At 41.8% G+C, this 19,509-nt stretch overlaps 2 protein-coding genes and 1 long non-coding RNA gene across 6 annotated transcripts in view; 2 read left to right on the top strand and 1 right to left on the bottom strand.

Annotated features, from left to right (window-relative positions):
* The window catches only part of UBE2K (ubiquitin conjugating enzyme E2 K), a 42,912-nt gene extending 42,122 nt beyond the window's left edge, over positions 1-790 (bottom strand). Inside the window, exon 1 of one of the 3 annotated variants that reach the window (XM_056489177.1) lies at positions 593-790. In XM_056489177.1, coding sequence (XP_056345152.1) covers positions 593-775 — 183 coding nt within the window. In that variant the 5' untranslated portion in view covers positions 776-790. Of the gene's footprint in view, positions 1-245 lie in introns of all 3 variants that reach the window. The other 2 variants (XM_056489178.1, XM_056489180.1) reach the window with 2 other exon arrangements.
* On the top strand, positions 473-6,266 carry LOC130252036 (uncharacterized). Its single transcript, XR_008840285.1, has 4 exons — positions 473-806; positions 2,219-2,318; positions 4,499-4,624; positions 5,824-6,266. It is a non-coding gene; the product is annotated as an uncharacterized LOC130252036 (long non-coding RNA).
* Positions 6,267-15,208: 8,942 nt separating this feature from the next.
* SMIM14 (small integral membrane protein 14) overlaps positions 15,209-19,509 on the top strand; it is a 37,067-nt gene continuing 32,766 nt past the window's right edge. The window contains exon 1 of one of the 2 annotated variants that reach the window (XM_056489189.1): positions 15,209-15,344. The gene's annotated coding sequence lies outside the window, so the exon portion shown is untranslated. Of the gene's footprint in view, positions 15,345-15,407; positions 15,545-19,509 lie in introns of those variants that run through there. The other variant, XM_056489191.1, reaches the window with a different exon arrangement.

A 19,509-nucleotide genomic window follows, 5' to 3' on the forward strand; every position in this document is an offset into this window, starting at 1 on the left:
CCGCCGCGCTGCCCGCGGCCCCCTCCTCCTCCTCTCAACGGCTGGCGGGCCCCGTCTCCCCAGGAATCGCCATTCCCCTCCCAGATGCCGAGGGACGGGCCCACCTCCAGCACGGGGAGGTGGGGCCGAGGGGGGTGCGGGGTCCCCGCGAAGGCCGGCGGGGCGCCCGCACCGTCCCCTGCTGCCCACGCTCACACGGGGGAGGGTGGCGGCAGCGCGCAGAGGGAGGGGGGAGAGGCTCTGACCTCTTCGCTCTTCAGCACCTCCTTGAACTCCCGCTTGATCCTCTGCACCGCGATGTTGGCCATCTCCGCAGCGGGCACCCCTCGCCCCCTCCGCGCCGGGCCCAGCGAGCTCCGCCGCCGCTCCGCTGGAGAACTCCCGGCCCTACCAAAATGGCGCCCGCGCCGAGCATGCGCGCAAGGGCTGCTGCCGCTCCTCAGGAGGGGCCGCGGGAGAGCGGTCGGAGCGGCAGCGGGACGGCGGCGGGGCCGGGGGGGCCGTGGCTGGACGCTGCTGATGGGGCGGCTGCGGCGTGTGCGCTCCAGGCCGTCTCCTCCCTGTGACCCCGAAGAAAGGGTGCGCTGCCCACCTGTGGAGGCGCAGAGGCTCGCCCCGCTGGCCGCCCACCCGCCTGTCCCGGGAGACACCTGCCCGAGCCGCTCGCCCTGTCACGGGCCGGGCGTGTCCGCGGCGAGAGCGTGAGGAGGCACCGCCTCAGGCAGAGCCCCGCCGCGGGCCAGCCCCGGGCACAGTGGGGCCGTTGTACCGTCATGGCTCCCGCCCGGCCCTACACCGGCGGCGGGGTGAGCCCTGAGGCGCCAGGCCGGCGAGCGGCAAAAGGAGCGCCCTTGGGAGAGCTAGGCCGGGTCCGCTTTGGAAGGAGAAATGTCTAAGGTGTCGCTGAGGAAACAGCTGGCTCAAGGAGCAGCTGCTATGTCTGCTGGTGAAGCCCCCGAGCAAAAAGAACCAGGGGACTCTCATGTAACTTGAGAATCTGCTCACCCGGGCCCATAACAGCGGTTCTCATCTAATTTTTCGCTATTGTGCAGGGAAAAATGTTATTCCATACATGTCTCTCTCCCAGACCTGCTCCTCGTCCTCTTCCCCCCTCACCCTGGAGACTCCTCACACGGGACCAGGGGAACTTGCAGGCCCAGAAACAGGTTACTTAATGGGGACAGTGAAAGGAACTGCTTGTTTTCACAGATTTTGCTACAATGTTTTAAAAGTAGAGTAAAAGGTAAAGGTCAGCCCTGTCCTATGGACATTTTATTGCAGAAGCAAACAGGAGTACCCACTGATGCTTCTTCTGTTCTAAAATCTGTAATAGGGTAACAGTAACCATAACTTCTAATCTGAGATGTATAAAATAAGGTGTTATCCAAGACCTTTGATTCTCAGACAACATGAGACTGGATTTTGAACTGTTGTTTATTCAGGAACTAGAGGCTTTCAAGACATTAAGGTTTACAGAAGCATTTTATAGGGTCCCCTTTTAACGGTGCAGTGCGGGACAACATACAACATGGACATCTATCTCAGCAAATGTTGACTTCTGGTAGAGTTGTTATCTGCAAGTGCTGTTCATTAATGCCCATTAGTATACACAGCATTTTGACTATTATAAACACTATAAAATAAGTATAGGCCCAAGCAACAAAAAAAAAAAAAAAAACAAACAAAAAAATAAAATAAAATAAAATTTTTAAACATGTCAGCTGTATACAGATGCATATAGTGCTTTTAATCTTTTTTTAATCTTTTACTCTTCCCCTGTAGTTTGACTGAAAAAAGTTAATTTTTCTGCAAAAATGTCGCTCGTGTGATTCTGTTCATCAAATTTGTTCAGATGGAAATTTTAAAATGTATTATACAATCCAGTTTTTCAGCTGAGGTTTTTAACACCTTTATGAAAAGGACCATTTTGCAGTAGGCCTGGCTTCTTTTTTAATGACTTAATAGTGTGATTTTGGACCTTCATTTTCAGAATAATTTAGACACCTGAGTTCTACTGATATGTCTTAAATTCCTTTTGAGGAGGTAAGCCGTGGCTTTTCTTTGCCCTCAGCTCTCACCAGTAAAGAAATGATAACTCTTTCTTGCCTCTTAGATGAAAGTTAGGTTTATAGTGTGCTGAGCAACTACGACTACTATAGACAAAAATAATAAAGGTAGTAAATAAAATCTCCTGGTTAAATCCTTCATGTCTTTTCAGACAGCTCACAGAAAGAAGCTAAGCTTCCAATATCCAGATTTTGCTCTGAAGGGTGTGGAAAACATGACCTTTATCAAGTGTTACAGTCCTTTGTGTTCCTGTGAGTATGCTTTTATGTTATAGGTGGTAGACATCCAATAACAGCCACGGTAAAGGGCAATGATTTTGTCTGGTTTGTACCTAGGTTCATTTTCATGCGCTCTTTTGGATTACAAATGTCAGAGTCTGTTACTGCAAAAATGAGATTAATATGAATTACTGTATCTCTTTTCCTTGGTATATCCTATTCCTTTCCCTTGTCCTTAAACAGGCATTTTTCACTTACCTCACAACTGTTTCATATGCACCATATATTGTGTTAATTCTCTCTTTGCTGAAAGACAGATATAGAAAGGCGTTTTGGCTGGTAGAACAGAGTAGTGGTGAGTTTTGCCAGGATTAAAATCTACATAAAAATCAGTATGTTATGTAATTAGCAAGCTAGGAGTATAATTTTATGTCTCCTACATTGTTTTATACTTTTTTATAGTTTACTATTTTACAGAAGACTCTACAGGATTTTAGGGTAGAACACGACCACATATTTTGAATAAGTGTTTTGGGGTTTAGTTGTGTTTTTTGTTTTTTTGGTTCTTTTGTTGTTTTATTTTTGCTTTTTAAAAAAGATGCTGCCTTAGACAAAAATTGAGATCATAGCCTCTTTGTATGATTTCAGTGACTTCCATATCTGACTCCCTAATATATTTTATGGTATGTTGATAATAAAGCCTTGAATTTAGCTCATTTTTTGGATTAAAAAAATGTGTAGTATATATGATGAGGAGATTGTTCTTTCATTGATCCTATCGTCATTTTAGTCTCATACTGAACAACTCTTTCAACCACAGCTTTTACAAAACTGGCTGCGGATTGGTTTATGCTTTTGCCGATTGGTGTTGATCACAACTAATAGAGTGGGAGATACAATTCTGAGTATCTATGCATTGTTTATTATGCTTAGCATATTGTTTTGAAAGACTTCTGGAAGAGATATGGTTGAAGTTCAAACTATGTAAGGTTATTGCAGGAGGAAAGTTGATAGGGTCAGTGGTTGTAAGGCCTCAGCCCAAGCTCTCAATATGGAAAGGCTAACAATATTCATTAGCCAATGCTAGGATAACTGAACATTCTAAACACTATGTCATGTCCCATGTAATGTGGGAAGTACTGTCTATCATGCAACCTATATATAGGAAACAGTTCCTCACATTTTCATGGAAAAGTGGCTATGGTTCATGCAAAGTTTGTGCACATTGGACTCACTTGCTCTACATCCAATATAGCCCCATGTGCACAGTTCTTCTCTGACTGTGGATTCCTCCAGCCCCAGTGTACTGCCTGGGGACTCCAAAATGCTTATGACAGCACTAAGTATGATTTACTTTCTGTTCTTCAAGTTAAGATTCTCGGTGATCTTTTTCTCATTTCCATATTTACCTAATTTTATTCTTTTCATATCAGTAGGACATGTTTCTAGTAGAACTACTCAGAGAAAATTTGGAATTATTGAGATTGCCTCCTGTGATTAGAGGAAAATGAGATTTTGGAAACATTAACTTTGCAGTATGCAACATTCTTTTACTGTTTTATGTCTTGCATAACAAACCTACCACCTCCTCATCTTGGCTTCTTTAGTTTAGAAAAATCAAAAATGTCAGGCTTGATCGTCTCTCTCTGTTGCTGGAGGATTACTTATTGGAGAGGAAAGCTGCCTCAAGAGATGTGTATATTCACTTCTATCCCTTTAGAAACAGGGGTTGAACCTGTAGCATTTTTAATTCTTATTTTGTTTATTTCACGAGGTATCCATATAAGGATTAACTTCACAGGCTGTGTTAGTATTAGATTATATGCACTTTGCATTTAAATGTTTGTATGCTCATTTATAATGGTGCTTTATTTTTAAAAAAGGCAACAATTAATATTAATATACTAGGTAATTTTTAAATTTAATCTTCATTTTCTGTGGAAGGTACACCTGCAGCTCTCTTCCTATGATCCCAGCTTTTAACAAAGAAATGCAGAAATTGTCTTTTTTATCTGCATATCATTCAGCACATTTCAGAGACTAAGAATAAATTTAGGCTGCACGTTTATTGTCTGTCATATTGTGTTCCTGTTGTGGCAGCGTCTGGATGATTCAACTTATCTGGGATTAGCGTTATCATCAAAATAACTAACTGGTCGTGCAAGTTGACCGAGTTTTAAGATGTCATCTTAACTTTCCTGTTCCTCCTATAGGTGTCCATGTCCGGTTGCGTGGCCAGGTGTAAGAGTGCCCTCTCCTGGGTGGAACAGGACAGTTTGCCTCGCTCGGCTGGCGGATTCCTCTGACGGGAAGCTTTTCTAGCCTTACAACAGCTCAAGGTACTGTCACTGCTTTGTCCAGCCTTACCTGAAAAGATGTTGTCGAAGAACTTGTAGGAGTTCTGTAGGCAGAAATGCCAAAACCACTAGAACAGAAATTGTTCGGTGCTCAGGAAGAGAGAGGAGGTATTCACTCCAGATGCCTGTGCTTACCAAGTTATACTTTTCATGTTGTTAACAGATTAAATTTATATTCATTAAAAGGTAGAAAGGGTTCTAACTGAATATTAGAGTCATGTGAAATCACTCAGGTTGAATTTGTATGATGCAATTAATCTGAATTAGTGGAGTTACATCAGAAATCAATCTATGGCATAGCAAAGTTTTCATTAAATAATGAATGTGCAGAATTTTTTGGTAGTTTAATAACACCCCTATTGTCCTTCACTTGTTAAGGGCTGTTATTAGAAATTGACAGGACACCCTGTCAATTAAATATTGCCCCAGACAATTTAATATTGGTCTGCCAATATCTTCTAAATTAATGTTATATCTAAACCTGGTGTTTCTAGTAGGAAAACCTAGATACAAAGACACCCAATGCTTTTGAGTCTGTTAGCAAAATTACTGGGGTTTTAAGCTTCCAGTTTTTTGTGGAAGAGCAATTTTCAACTGAGGGTACATACACCTTGGAGTCCATGGGCCAATTCTTGTGGCTTCATGAAATAAAAAAAAAGGGGGGGGGAAATTAGGTTCAGCTATTAAATAGTTCTTGTAATTTTGCAGGAGCGCCAAAGTTGATTAATATTCTCAGTGATCAGGCATCTACCTTGAAAATTTGGCAACCACAGACTGTCAAGTTGATTACAGGGAACTAGAAGCAGCTCTTATAAAGAAAAGGGTGTAAAACTGTTCTCCTTTCTTCCTATTACAAAAAGAAGATAGCAGTCTTTCTGAGGACTTTTTCAAAATGAAAGTAAGCTGTGAATATAGAAATTTTTTCACAACCTAATATGGCTTTATTAGTAGTTCTATGATTATTAGAGTTATAAGGGAAGAGAGGATTTGACCAATGGTATAAAGAACTTAGTCACCATGCTATGTTGCTGGTATATTGTCCACCCAAAGATATTTTCTACCTTGAGTGAAGAATTTGTACCATTTTAAGTATTTTGTATTATCATCTGTTAATGTAATGACTTTTAGTACATTATCAAATCTATGTAACTCAATTAAATATTGTGAACTTTCTTTCATAGAAGGATACAAAAGGGAGTTAGAGCTGCCTTAAAAGCCCAGCTGGACAGCTTTTCCTCGCCAACTGGACATAATCTTCTCCTCATGGCCTTAGGATTTGTGACTGACTAACAATTGCTGCTATTTTAATGACTGTAGGGGCTAAAATCAGATCCAGACTGATACTCAGTAAACCTTCATTTCATAAAAGTCACCAGGACTGAAGTATATCAGACCTTTTAGCTAGAAGCTTAGATTTGTTGTTAAGTGCAGCAGTAGCCAAGGAAGTACCTAGATGCAGTAAGTAAGTAAGAGAAAAGATAAAATGGCAGTAATATTTTGAAGTGATTGTTTGAGGGATGGAGTTAGGAGATTTGCTTTTGGAATTAGACCTGGAGCAGCAAAAAGTTGTGAAGCAGTAATTGAATGTATATGGGAATCCAGAATAAATTAAAAATAAACCCACTTTCTTTAGTAGTGGTCTTTATTGCTAAAATATTTTCATATTCCTAACAGTGTAGATAAGCTGACTGCTGGGGAAGCTCACTATCTATCTCTATCACTATCACTGTCTCTGGGATGGTTCCACCTGGCTTTCTGTATTTTCCTCTGAGCAGATAGGCAACACTTAATTCAGGGAGTTTATGTTGCAAACTGATCTGCATCACTGCCGTGTTTTCTCTGGAGAAAAGGATAAGAGTGGACACCTTTCTTCTTGATGTACATTACCTGAGACATAGAGCCATCAACACAGGCTGCAGAGATGGATTAAGCTCCTGCAGGCAATATCTTATGAATAGTCTTATAAGGTGGTCCCACCTCAAAAAAGATTTCCAGCTATAAGAGAATATGCATTAAGGAGGTATGAATAACCACAGTATAATACAAGAATATGTGCAGTAAAATCAGAAAACCACTACAAGCCAAGCCACAGAGAAAGCATACTTCAGTATACTTTGCATATCAATTGTTAAGAATTCCTTCAATGGTCTCTCTGTTTTGTAAAGCATAGGACTTTTCAGCGATCCAGAAAGATAGGACTAATAATAAAAGAGCAATCTGGAACTCTTGAATTCAGTTATTATTACTTGATCCAGCAATTTTTGATTCTGAGGCTTTTAGAAAATTATATCTAGAATTTGAACTTACTTCTAATGATGGCCATTTTGCTAACTAACTACAGTATAATCTGTCATCCACAACTGAAGGAAGTCTTTTGGAAAATTTACAAAATAGTGAACTTTGTCTGAGATTATCCAGAAAAAGCTCAGCTGTGACAGATGGGTAATTTAGATATGTTGATACCATCCTAAAGTAGATACATTTTGGACACCCGAACAATTTTGTATTAGGAAAAAATCCCAAGTTTTTCTATTGCTCTTACTACAGTAGAATAATAATTTAGAGTTAAATTAAGACTGAACACCTAGTCAGTGTTTGCACCACAGTTCTGTAAAAAAGTTAATTGAACAGGATTTCAAATCATACAAATCAGTAAGGATCAATTCAAGAATAGAAGTCAGGACAATCTGATTTGTTGTTTTCCTAACCTGATTGTTTTCAGTTTGTCCACGTGGCAAACAAGAACACTGCACCTGGCAATTTATTAGAGAACATTGAGGATAAAGTCAGGTTAAACAAACAAGGCTCAAATAGTGTCCTGTACTGAGTAATGTACAGTTTCCCTGAACACAGCAGATACAAGCCATTTCTCTGGTCTGTGGATTTCTGCCAAGCACGCAGTGTTTCACAGAGCAGTATCTAGAAAATCCCTAGTATTCTGTGTGTCTATATTTTCAGTAATAGCATATGCCTTTGTTTAGGAGGGAGATCTAGTTTAGATGTAAGGAGTTTCTTGTCTTGAACATTCTTCTCAAACAAAGGGTAGCAATTACAGCAGTTTCATTGAAGTATAACCCATCTCATAAACTTCCCTGTTACAGCTTTCCCATCTTTCTGACAGTGCAAAAAGATCACATGGTGAATTGGAACCAGCTTTTAAAGGCAGTATTTATTCTATACCGTATCTTTTTTCCCCAGACAGAGGTTAGTTATACTGGGAAGTATTCAATCATGCTGTATGATTGTCTCTTGATTTTGCAGATTCTACCTCTTAGTCTTGTGATATTACACTGTTGGTCCCTTCCCCAAACAACAGAACAGTCATAAAATAATATTAACTCTGCCAGCAGACATATTGATAGGTGCCATACTATCCCTGTATCTTAACATCACTCAGTCCAAATAGTTTTACTTCCACAGAAATTGCAGTGAAAGCTCTTTGCAGGTATATCTGCTCCTGGCCCCACTCTTGAGTGGCACCATATCACAGCAGAGTCAAGGTGGGAAGGGACCTCTTGAGATCATCTGGACCACCCTTCCTGTCAAAGCAGGGTCAGACAGAGCAAGTTGCCTTGCCAGGATCATGTCCATTTGAATATCTCTATGGATATGAGACACTACAGCCCTTCTGGTCAACCTCTACCAACATTCAGTTAGCATTAGAATAAAGAAGTGTTTTCTTATGTTTATCTCTTGTTCTATCACTGGGCACCATTGTGAAGGGTCTCCCTCAGTATTTTCTCTACAAAGGACTTGAGCTTCTGCTATAGTACAGCTTTGGGTTCCAATCTTTCCAGCCTTTTTTTTTTTTCCAGTAATTTCCTTGAGTTTTAGAAACATCATCTATGTCTAATGATTACCTTAGTAGCCTAACAAAAGGTAACACCTGTTTAAACACCAAAAGTGTAAATTCATACTTTCAAACACCAAAATGGTTTTCCTCAATCTGTGTGGTGTTTTTGCAAAATTTATGAATTGTGAAGTGTGAGTTGAATTGAATTATAGAACAGTCTGGGTTGTAAAGTACCCCAATGATCACCTATTTTTCAACCCCCATGGGTGACACCTTCCATTAGACCAGGTTACTCAGGGCCCTATTCAACCTGGCCTTAAGCACTTTCAGGAATGTGACATCCACAGCTTCTCTGGCAACCTGTTCCAGTGTCTTAGCACCCTCACAGTAAAAAACTTCAATCCAATAAAGCCATTGTAAAAAGTCTCTCCAGCCTTCTTGTACCCTTTTAGGTACTGGAAGAACACAATAAAGTCTCTCTAGAGCCTTCTCTTCTCCAAACTGAGAAAAAGAACCCTTCTCCCAGCTGTTCCTCATAGGAGAGGTGCTCCATCCTTCTCAACACCTTTGTGGCTCTCCTGTGGACTCACTCCAAGAGGTTCCATGTCCCTTTTATGTTGCAGGACCCAAAGCTGGATACAGTACTCCAGGTGGGGTCTCACAAGAGCACAGTAGAGGGGATGAATCATGTCCCTTGACCTACAAACCACACTTTTGATGCAGCCCAGGACACGTTTGGCTTTCTGGGCTGCAAGTGCACATTGTTGGATCATGGTCAGCCCACAAGCACTTCCAAGTCCTCCTCAGCAGGGCTGCTCTCAATCCATTCTCCTCCCAGCCTGTATTTGTCCTTGGGACTGCCTTAAGCCAGGTGCAGGACCTTGTACTTGGCCTTGTTGAACTTCATGAGGTTCACATAGACTCACCACTCATGTCTCTCAAGGTGCCTCAGAATGACATCCCTTCCCTCCAGTGTGTTGTTCACACCATTCAGCTTGGTGTTTTCAGCAGACTTGCTGAGGGTATACTACAGAAGAATCCTTTTTTCCTGACCAGACAGTGTTGTCAAGTTCTGTAAAGCTGAATTTTCTTTCTTACGCTAAACCACTTGTAGGGTTTACAGCTCCTCTTCAAAAGGTGTGACATACTACAGCAAACATCATACCAGCTGTATCATACAACATCCTCAAGCAAAATTTGCTTAAAAGCAAATGTGCACAATGCATTATGTCTATAGAGATCTTGCCCAGCTGAGAGAGGTACACTTGTCAATGTTCTAATATGCAAAGTAAAAAGTATGGTTGAATGTGCTACAGAAACCAGAGTATCGCTTACAGTGATAACAGATCAGATTTTTTCCAACAATGTGATTTAGTTGTCTGTAGTCCATACAGAGATTCTGCCACATTTTATGTGATAGAATACTGATCTTCAAGTGCTGAATGGCAGAGTTATGCCTTTTGATACATCTCCTCAGTGACACATGAAATGTCTTCTCTTTTTGTCATCCCTTTTTCTTAAATAATGCCTTGGCTTTTTAATGGATGGCACTCCTACATTTCAGTCATATACCAAGTACTTAATACTAATTGCAAACTGCATATATCCATTTCAGATCAGAGTAACTCTCAGTTCATGACCAGAAAATTTTAACTCATTGCTGCTTCTTAGTTATATGTAGTAAAGTGTTTTTAAAAAATCCACTGGGATCTTGTTTTAATTTTTTCTTCTCACTTCTGCACCTAATATCAAATCTGCTTGCTTGCATTTTAGCTTGTGGTTTGTCTATCAGATATGGCTTCTTCTGTTAGGCATTCACTTGGAAATGAACAGGGATTCATTTTTATTTCAAGTCTGTGAGAAGTGTAACAGTTGATGGCTCTGACTCATGTTCAGAGGCATTTTGAGACTAAATGCTGAAATGGCTCTGAACATAGAGGATGACATGAGATGTGTTTTTCCCGAGTGGCAGCAGTTTTCAGATGAATATAACAACATTAGCTGCTGGTAAATTTATGGCTGCAGATAGCTTATGTGAACTACAGTTGCTTATGAAGCAGTCCACTCTGTTTTTCATCTTTTCTTTGCAAGAAAGCCACCACAATTGTGCAGCTGCTATTATGATTTCTGCTCCAGAGGAAAAACAATTTTTTAAGGTTATAGCAGTGTTGGTTCACTTAGACTACATTTTTAGAGGGGATTGCTCAAAGCAATTGCAAAATAATGTTCCCAATACTGATTGGATAATTATCAATGAAATTTAGTGGACTATTAACTTACATCGTTACTGAGAACACACTATTCTATTACTACAGAACCATTTCGGCCTAATTCAGATGGTGTATCTTTACCAGTGAGTATTATCATTAACAATTTGGTGGCTCAGAACTTAATCCTATATTTTCAAATTGCTTTTTGCAAGCCTGACCTTGTGAGCATCCCAATTGGCCTGCTTGCATTTCACAGCTACTCTAAATTACTTGTCATTAGTCTAGTTAAGTGTAAAATAATCCTTGTCATCTCCTCAACTTCAGATTTCCTTCATCCATTTCCTAGTTTGGAAAACTTAACTGGGCAGCTGTGGCCTGGCAGCATTGCAGCAATCCTTTGTGGTCATTTTCCCTAGACTGTGGCTAATTGATCACAAAAATCTGTGTTGGTGTGTTGATGCTTCAGGAGCACAAATGATCCTCCATAGGTCCTCTGACAATTTCAGTGGAGTTTCTTGTTTCCATTGAGCCTAATTTTTTCTGTGAGCTCTGGCTATTGTGGTTGAGTATTCATTAAGTATTCTGCACATTGACAGAAAGTCTGGCAGTATAAATTTGGTTCAGTGGTGATTACATGAGTAAATATTGGTTAAATTAACGTAAGTACACAATATACTCTTTGTGCCAGCCAATTCACAGGCTTGCTGCCTAGTGTCCCAAAGTGCTTTTTAGTTCTCCAGAGCTTTGTGAGATGCCAGCCCAGCTGAATTCTAGGAATGCTTGCAGGCAACTTTTCTAAGGACTTGGCTTCCTTTTCCAAAATTACATTTCCCTTTCCAAAAATTCCAATGTTTCTGCCAAAAGGCGTCTCTTACCTTGATATTACAAGGATATTTAATAATATTTTCCTTTCTGCTTCCTAGGTGCCATTTTCAGACCATTTTGCAGACCTCTTCCAAATGGCTCTTTGGTATCAAAATTTGCAGCAGAGTTTCCTGCAGATTCCTTCTAGGAATAGCATTATCTACTTATTTTAGACTGCATATAAGAAAAGGGAGCGGCCATTTCTAGGTCATTTTTCAGATCTGATGAAACTGCATGAATTGCAGATGAACAATTTCTGCTCCACAGAGTACCTGGATGTCAGCAAGACAATGACTAGTGACAGGACTTATGCAGCAAAGATGAGCAGAACATCAGCAGAAGAAGAACTTGAGAATGGGAAAAGTAATGTTATTTGGCAAGTTAGATCACCAACATGACTCCTTCTTAACCATTGCCTATGGGGGTAGAAAAGTTGAAATCTAGCACTGTGAGGTGGAATGTGACACCTGCTGCTTTACAAAATGCCCAACCCACACTACATTCAGATGACAGATGTAGAGAATGTTATAGTAAGTTTTGCTCAACTTCCACCCTCCTTCATTGTACAGGGTTTTAGTAGAAGGACTATTACCATCCTCTGCTCTTTAATCAGAGTTGTCTTCATAGTTTTAGCTTGGCAATGGGGAGCACAATTCTTTTAGTGTGCCAAAATCAGTAGATTCACTATTCTGTCCTTGTTACTAGCTGATTTTGAATGCGTCTCATGGCTTTGCTCATAAAGTAGTCTAAGTCATCACTGTTTTCATCATAGTTTGACTGCCAGAATGGAAACTTCATAGAGTGAGCCTGAAAATAGCCTCCATATCAGGATCTTGTTTTACTGCTGTATTGTGCACTAAAATTGTGAGTGTAAGGGGGAGCAGATGGCTGAAGCCTGGGAGTAGGAAGCTGAGATAGAATCAGTGCCTGCTGTGGCTTGTTCATTTGCCCGTGGGAACCAGGAGGGCCAAATTCTGAGGGATGCTCTGGCAGAATGTTTTACGTAAAATACCCAGCTACTTTCTGCTCACGTGTATGTTCTTGCTGATTTGAAAGCAATAAGCTTATGCATTGTTTCTCTTGCTCCTGGTCTCTACTTTCTGTGGTTTCTGCTGCCTGCCCTTCTTCCTTGACAGTTCATCCTCTAAGGTTTCATACATGAGGATAACCCTTGGACAAATCCATCCTTCATTAGGCCCATTAGCTTCCTGTATTTCCAAGTATGCCAATGGAAACATATATGTTGAAGAAAGAAAAATAATCAGGAAAACAGTTGCTATTTTGCTGTCAAAAGGCTGTGCAAATAATACAGGATACTGGAAAAAACCATCAGCTTTTTATTGAGACCAGTTATGTAAAACAATTTTCAGATATGCTGAGCTTTGCAGTAACAACATGAGGTGAAGAAATGAGAGGAGGGAGGGGTAGCTTTTATCTCACCCAGCAAGGCTGGCTGGCCAGCTAAGTAATGCTGCTTGCACACCTCTTCAAGGCACAATTTCAAGACATTACCAGACATAATACAAGTACCTTGATGGGGTGATGTGAGAAATGAGCCAGAAAGATATGATGCACTGAGGTCTGAGGAGGCTGCATTTGATTCAACGTGAGGAAGACATCCCACCTCTAGCTGTGCCACCATTACATACTGCTTTCTTGTAGATCACTCAGTTGTCACCACTCTCAATTCCTGCCCCTCCTATAAAAACTCTTTGCGGGGTCATATTATTTCTGACAAGACATCTCATGCTTCTGGTCCAGCTCACTTAGTCTTGCCTTTCCAGTTCTAGGATTGTTCGCATTCAGTTCTCTAGGAATAAATCGCTGAGATTCTCTTATCAGTTTCAATGGTTCCTCCAAATATGCCTGCTATAATTTTATCAACTGCTGTTTGACTTTGTCCAAGAGCTGTTTGGCAAGAAAATAGAAGTGTTCGGCATTCCTGCCTTAGCTTGGCAGGAGGAACCCTCCTCTCTGCTATTGTGCAGCTGGCATTTCTCTCCTCTCTTGTTCAGGACTAATGGTTAAGCTGTGTCTGTTTTGGGGATTTCAGCATCTCAGATCCATTTTCTGGAACAAAGGCTAGCCCTGTGTATGAGATGTGGGAGACAGGCAAGACTGCTTAACGGTGTTGAGAAGCTGCCTTTGCTTGTTTCAAGGGTGGCTTGTTTGTGGTGAAAGGTTAGGAGAATAGCTGAGAGAGTTGGAAGGAAGGATGCAGCTAACAGTTGATCATTCTTCCTATGACTAACCTCTGAAACCATTGTCTAGGTTAGCTTAGTGTTTGGCCAGGACAGCCAAAGACTACTTCAAGCCAAGTGTACTTTGATATTGCCGATGTTCATGGTTCCTGTTGCTGTCCAAACTCCTGAACAGGCTGTCAAGAAACCTGTTCTCCCAGGAAACATTGTAGGGATATAGTTTCATACTTCCAAATTAAAGGTAAGTTTTAGTATCTTTAGTGCCTTACCATAGGTTTAGTTCCCTGGATTGAGGTAAACAATATTATACAAGTTCTGCATATTTTAGCTTTTTTGTGTGATGGCTTGGCCAGTGCCTTGCCTCCCTTTTCAGTATTTCACTGCTTAGTTGGGTGCTAAGATAAGAGAAAGGACTAAAACATGGGAAAGAAGATGCAAGATCCACAGCAAATCAGGACTGTGTGGCATTGCTAGACAAAGGCAGCCTACCTGCTGTCTCTCAGAAATGGAATGAATATGTCCAGAGCCAGCCATAACTGAGCAGATTTAGTCTACCTGCATCTTTCTGAGAGAGGTGACTCCGTGCACCAGTGATGGTTGGACATGCAAGGCTGCCAACTAGCAGTGCATCCAAGACTTGGCAAAGTAACATAACCCAAAGTCAGGAAAAAACTTTCAGAAAAAAGCTGTAGCCATGAAATGAGGCTTGAAAACCCCATGACAACTGCAAATAGTAATGAGAACACCATATGTGGGTCATATGAGATTATGCAGCACTGGTCAGAGGTACCAACCTGAGAGCACTTGCTACTTCTAACCAACCCTCCTTTCCCACTCTAATTGCAGTACTGTCCTTGTTTCCTGGCTTGGGGGAGGTAATACAGCCTTGAAAATATTGGACAACAATATTTTCTTGTCTATATAATCCCTACTGCATTATTGCATGGTATCAGTGTCCCCAAGAGAGGATGTGGTCCATCTTTCTGTACTTGGAGCATGACACTCCTTCTTCTTGGCTGACTGAGAAGCCACAATCTGAATTTCCTTTCTAACTTCATGTACAGCATCTAAATGCCTATTTTGATGGATGCTTTAATTGCTTAGAAGCCCGTGAGTCACGAGCTCCTGGACAGGCTTTAGATTTCAAGATACGAAACTACACTGTGAATTCCCTCGTACTTCGGTGGGGATGACCATGTTCGTGACGGGGGCGAGGGGCGCTGGTGGCGGGGGCTGTGGCGGCCCCGCAGGCACACCTGCCCCCACAGCAGTTCCTGTCCCCGCGTCCTCTCCTACTGCGCTGACCTAGCGGAGCTCTATTTTATGGCGGCCGCGTCGCTCGGCACTGCGACACTCGGCACTGCCGGACAGCGCGGCCCGGGACGCGGCCGCCCCCGCCCGCAGCAGGGCTCGGCTCCCGCGCCGGGCGGAGCGGCGGGAGCGCGGGGCGGGGGCGCGCGGCGCCGCCCCGGCCCCGCCGCCGCCGGCAGCCGGCAGATCCGGGTCTCGTGGCGCGGGCTGACGTGTGAGCCGGCCCGAGCCGCGGGGCCGAGCCGCGGGGCCGCCCCTGCCCGCCCGGCCGCCCTGCCCCTGCCCCCGCCCCCGCAGCCCTCCGCGACGGCCTCCGGAGTACGGTGAGCGGGGCCGCCGCGGCGGGGCCGGGAGGGGCGGGCTGCCGAGGGCTGGCGGGGACACCCCCGACCCTCCGTCCGGCGGGCGCGGCGCGGGCCGGGGAGCGGCGGCGGTGCCCCGGTGGGGGCTGCGGGGGAACTTCCAGCCTGTTGAAGTGCAGAAACGTCCGCGCCGCCGGGCTCTTCGCCGGGTGCCGGGGAAGGTAAACACCGGGAGAGCCGGAGCCTCTCCACTCGGTGTCAGGCAGCTCTCGTTTTTTTCCAAACCGGAGAAACGTCGTCTCATCTTTTTATCAGCTGGTTCGATTGTGGTTTTTCTGGTTGTTGGGGGTTTTAGTGCCAAGTGGCACTCTTCTGTTGATTTTCGGTTTTTTTTGTTAAAGGATCTCAGTCTGATACTTGGAGCCAAGGAGGTTTAGTTTTCTCTCTTTAAAGAAGCTGGCAGTGGCGTGCAGACACAGGGTATGTGCTCCCAGGCTGCTCGCCGCTTTACGAACAGGGTGCAGCTGAAGTGGGAGAGATGAAACAATGTCACGTGAAATATAATCTCGAGAAAAGGACGATATCACACTGCTGTTAATTTATTAAAGATAGGATTCCTGCCAGGAGCTCTTCATATATGCTGAAATATGTGATTCCTATGGAATCAGTGGAGAAGGGATTTATTGGCCTTGGAGACCACAAGATACGGTTATTTCTCTGCTGCTGTCACTGTGCTGGGTTCCCCAGCTGTCCTGTCCTGCAGCTCAACTGCTGCCTTCCATGGCAGTTCTGAGGCCTTGGCTAATCAGCACTTGGATGCGGTGCAAGACCTACATCAAAAACTTTGGTTTCCTGACAAACACCTGTTTGCCTAGTCAAGTGTCTTCAGGCTTGCCTTTTAGATTGCAAACTTTTTGTGTTTTAATACTGAACATCCAGATCTATGCAGATAAGTCTTGAAAACCAACTCCAGGTTTTAGAGGCAAGGACATCTAACATTTGAGTCTTAATAGCATTTTACATTGATGTTGTTAGTGTACCTACTGGGGAAGGTGTGTGTCTTTAGTGAGTACTAGTGGGATATGTATTGTAAGTCCTTAAATGCTTAGCTATTAGACTGCTCTCCACCTTTACTCATTTATGTTACATTCCAAAAGCAGACATAAGCTCAAAAAAAATCAGAAGTGTGGGAGATCAGTTTTACTTTTTTATTTCTTCCTATATCCTTGATAATTTCATCCAATTCCTGTGACTCAATGAGATGAGAGAAATCAGTCTTTGATAAGAAAAAGTGACCCTATCGCTGACAGTGAGGCTTGAAATGGTAGAAGCAGTTTGCAAAATGAAATTAATTGTAAGGTTAGCAGTCCTTAGTTGGTTCACTTCTAACCACTGTTCCTTCCCCTGCAACTGTGGTGGGTGAGTCCAACACCTTTGGTTCTTTTTGCCCTTTGTAAAAGACAAGATTTACAATGTTTGCCTAACTCTTGTACAGAGTTCTTTTAAGCATTTGTACTGAGTATTTTAAGTAATTTAAGATTGTTTTGTAGAAGGAGCTAAATAACAGCTAAGCTGTACTGGATGTGTTATTGGTAATTCCATGTTGTTGTGCATGTTTCTCGGACCAGCAGGGGTGTCCCTGACCCACTCAGGACCATAAGCCCTGAGGTCTGCTGTAGAACCAAGATGATGGTAGCAGCAGTTTTGTAGCTCTGGGTGGGTCTTTTTTTAGCCTAGTTCGATATTATTTCGCTGACTGTAGAAATAAATATAATAGACAAGGTTCTGTGAAATTCTTTATATTGTGCACATTGTGATGGTTTTGCAACACCTTACCTAAACCATAGTCAAGTCATTAAGTTCCAAACTGCATGGCCCAGTTACATGAGCAATATTCTGCAGTCCACATTCTTTTGTTCTAAGGGAAAAATGAGAATAATACAGTTGTTATTAAAGAAATATTTTACATTTAAAACAATTCATTATGTTTCAATGATTTTTAAACTCTTTTACCTGCTTTCAGAAAGTTGGTATTTGATTTTGGAGAAAGTTAGTTTCTAACTGACTTCTGGTTTTGTTGTTAACTTCTCATTTCCTACTTTCATATATTTAAACTTCAGAATAAGTGGTGTGTGAATGTTATTTGCATAACAGATGTGTAATGAAACTACATTTGTACCTTTAGAATTTTCCCTCCTAGATATTAAAGGTATTTGACGTACATTGTTAAAGACCAAGTTTTGTCTCTGCTGAAAGTTCATACCAGAATCTGACCTAACAACATCATGAGACTTCACAGGGCCAGTACAATGAAAATAGCGAGATCTTATCTTCTTATAAATGCGTATGAATGGCAAAGGTGTACGGTGCCCTGACAATACCAAGTATCAAATTCTTACTCTCTCTGTTTTGAACATTTATCAGATTCCTCATCACATCAAATACAGAAATGTTTTGGCAGATGCATTTGTGTACATAAAGCTTATTTGTCATCTGGCCATATTCTGCTTGGGACGCAGCTTGAAGAGCCTATGAGCCTACTTTGCAAACATGCTGTTACACACTCTGCATATTTGCACTTACATACCTGATATTACACTTGATGTTAAACATGCTGTCTTTACTTCCTGGGTTAGAGAGTCAATTTATGAATCCAGTTGTTAATGAAGCACCTGATTCTGCACAATGCTAATACTTTTTGGAAAATCCAACTATTCCCAAACCCTCTGTAAGTACAATGGAAGCTAAGAAAACTTCCTAAGGCTCTGTCACAGAATCTTACAGTCCTTGTTCAGGTGGAAAGAAAAAGGAATTACTTTTTCAGAAGAGCTCCTTTGTTTGTGTGCCTTGACTCATCAACAGCTGGCTTCCCTAGTTCCCAATGAGCCTAATTTGAAGTAAGACTCCTTAGCTCCTCATTATGAAGGAATACAGATATGAGAAGAATCAGTGTGTGTTAGCTGTATTAGTCTTGCTTCTGCTGACAGAACAGTGGTTCTGCTGGGAGTATAGTGAAGAAATATGGTTCTATCCTCTTCCCTATTCCCACCACCTATTCCACACTACTAGCTGAGGCTGGGGCAAGAAAAAGGTCCCTTAGTGATGATTGATAGGACTTTTCATGAAAGATTTGAGGATGCTTGGGGGAGCAGCCCTTGGCATGATTGAGTGATTGTGCATTTGCATTGTTATTAATTGAACAGATATGCTTCAGAAGCTTTCGTTTGAGTGTCTAACTGGTATTTTTACAGATAATTGAACAAATTAGTCCCATTTGGGTGGGAGCAGATAGAATTACACTTGATAAAAGTTCTCCTCATTAAGATTAGTTCTGATTCTTCTGCAGCTTTGCATTAAAAAGTATAGCTTTCTGGAGCTAAATATAGTTTCATTCTTACTTTATAAAGCTTCTAGACAAATGTCAGATCCAAACCACTGAGCGTTCCTCAGAAAGAAAAGATTTTATCAGAAAAAAAAAAAACAGGAAAGCTGGACAAAAATGTAGCAGCAACCATTATATAAGCAGCTGCAATGCTCATTTACTTTGTTTGTTGAATCTTTGTCAAATACAGACCTCTAGTATTAGAGCTTTGGTCTTCTTTGTTCATATGTTCACATGTGTATGCTCATATATTTCCCGTTAGTTAAAAATAAAATCTTTATTTTTAGTTGGGCAATATTTTTAGACAACTTGGTAAAATAATTTGTCTTTTTTCACACATTAAAAAGTTATTTAGGGGAAAAAAACAGCTGTCTGAAGGAGATTACATGAAGGTGTGAAGAAAAGTTGGGGTTAGCCCTTCAAACAGTTGAACGAAATCAAGTGTGAAAGAAAGCTTCCTGATGTGAGCAGCCTTAGTTTAACAAGAATTCCAGTGCAAGTGATTACAGTGTTGTTAGGGGTTCCTCACCCTGGTATGTAGGTGAGACTGATCAGATGTGACCCATAATTAAGAATCCCCATTTGAAAATACTAGGTAAACATTTTATCAGAGAGCTCTGTGAAATGTAGAACTATTCTTACTATATTATTATATTTCTTATATAAAAGAGACATTTTTGAGCCATGGAGATTGTCAGATGGTTTAGCTTCAAATTAGTATGTAGAAATAAGGTGTCTAAAGATGAAAGATTCATTATTTTTTATATGAAAATGGTGGAGCCAAAGGTAAAATGTGTGTTGCAA

Source organism: Oenanthe melanoleuca, chromosome 4 (assembly GCF_029582105.1).
Source record: "Oenanthe melanoleuca isolate GR-GAL-2019-014 chromosome 4, OMel1.0, whole genome shotgun sequence".
NCBI lineage: Eukaryota > Metazoa > Chordata > Aves > Passeriformes > Muscicapidae > Oenanthe > Oenanthe melanoleuca.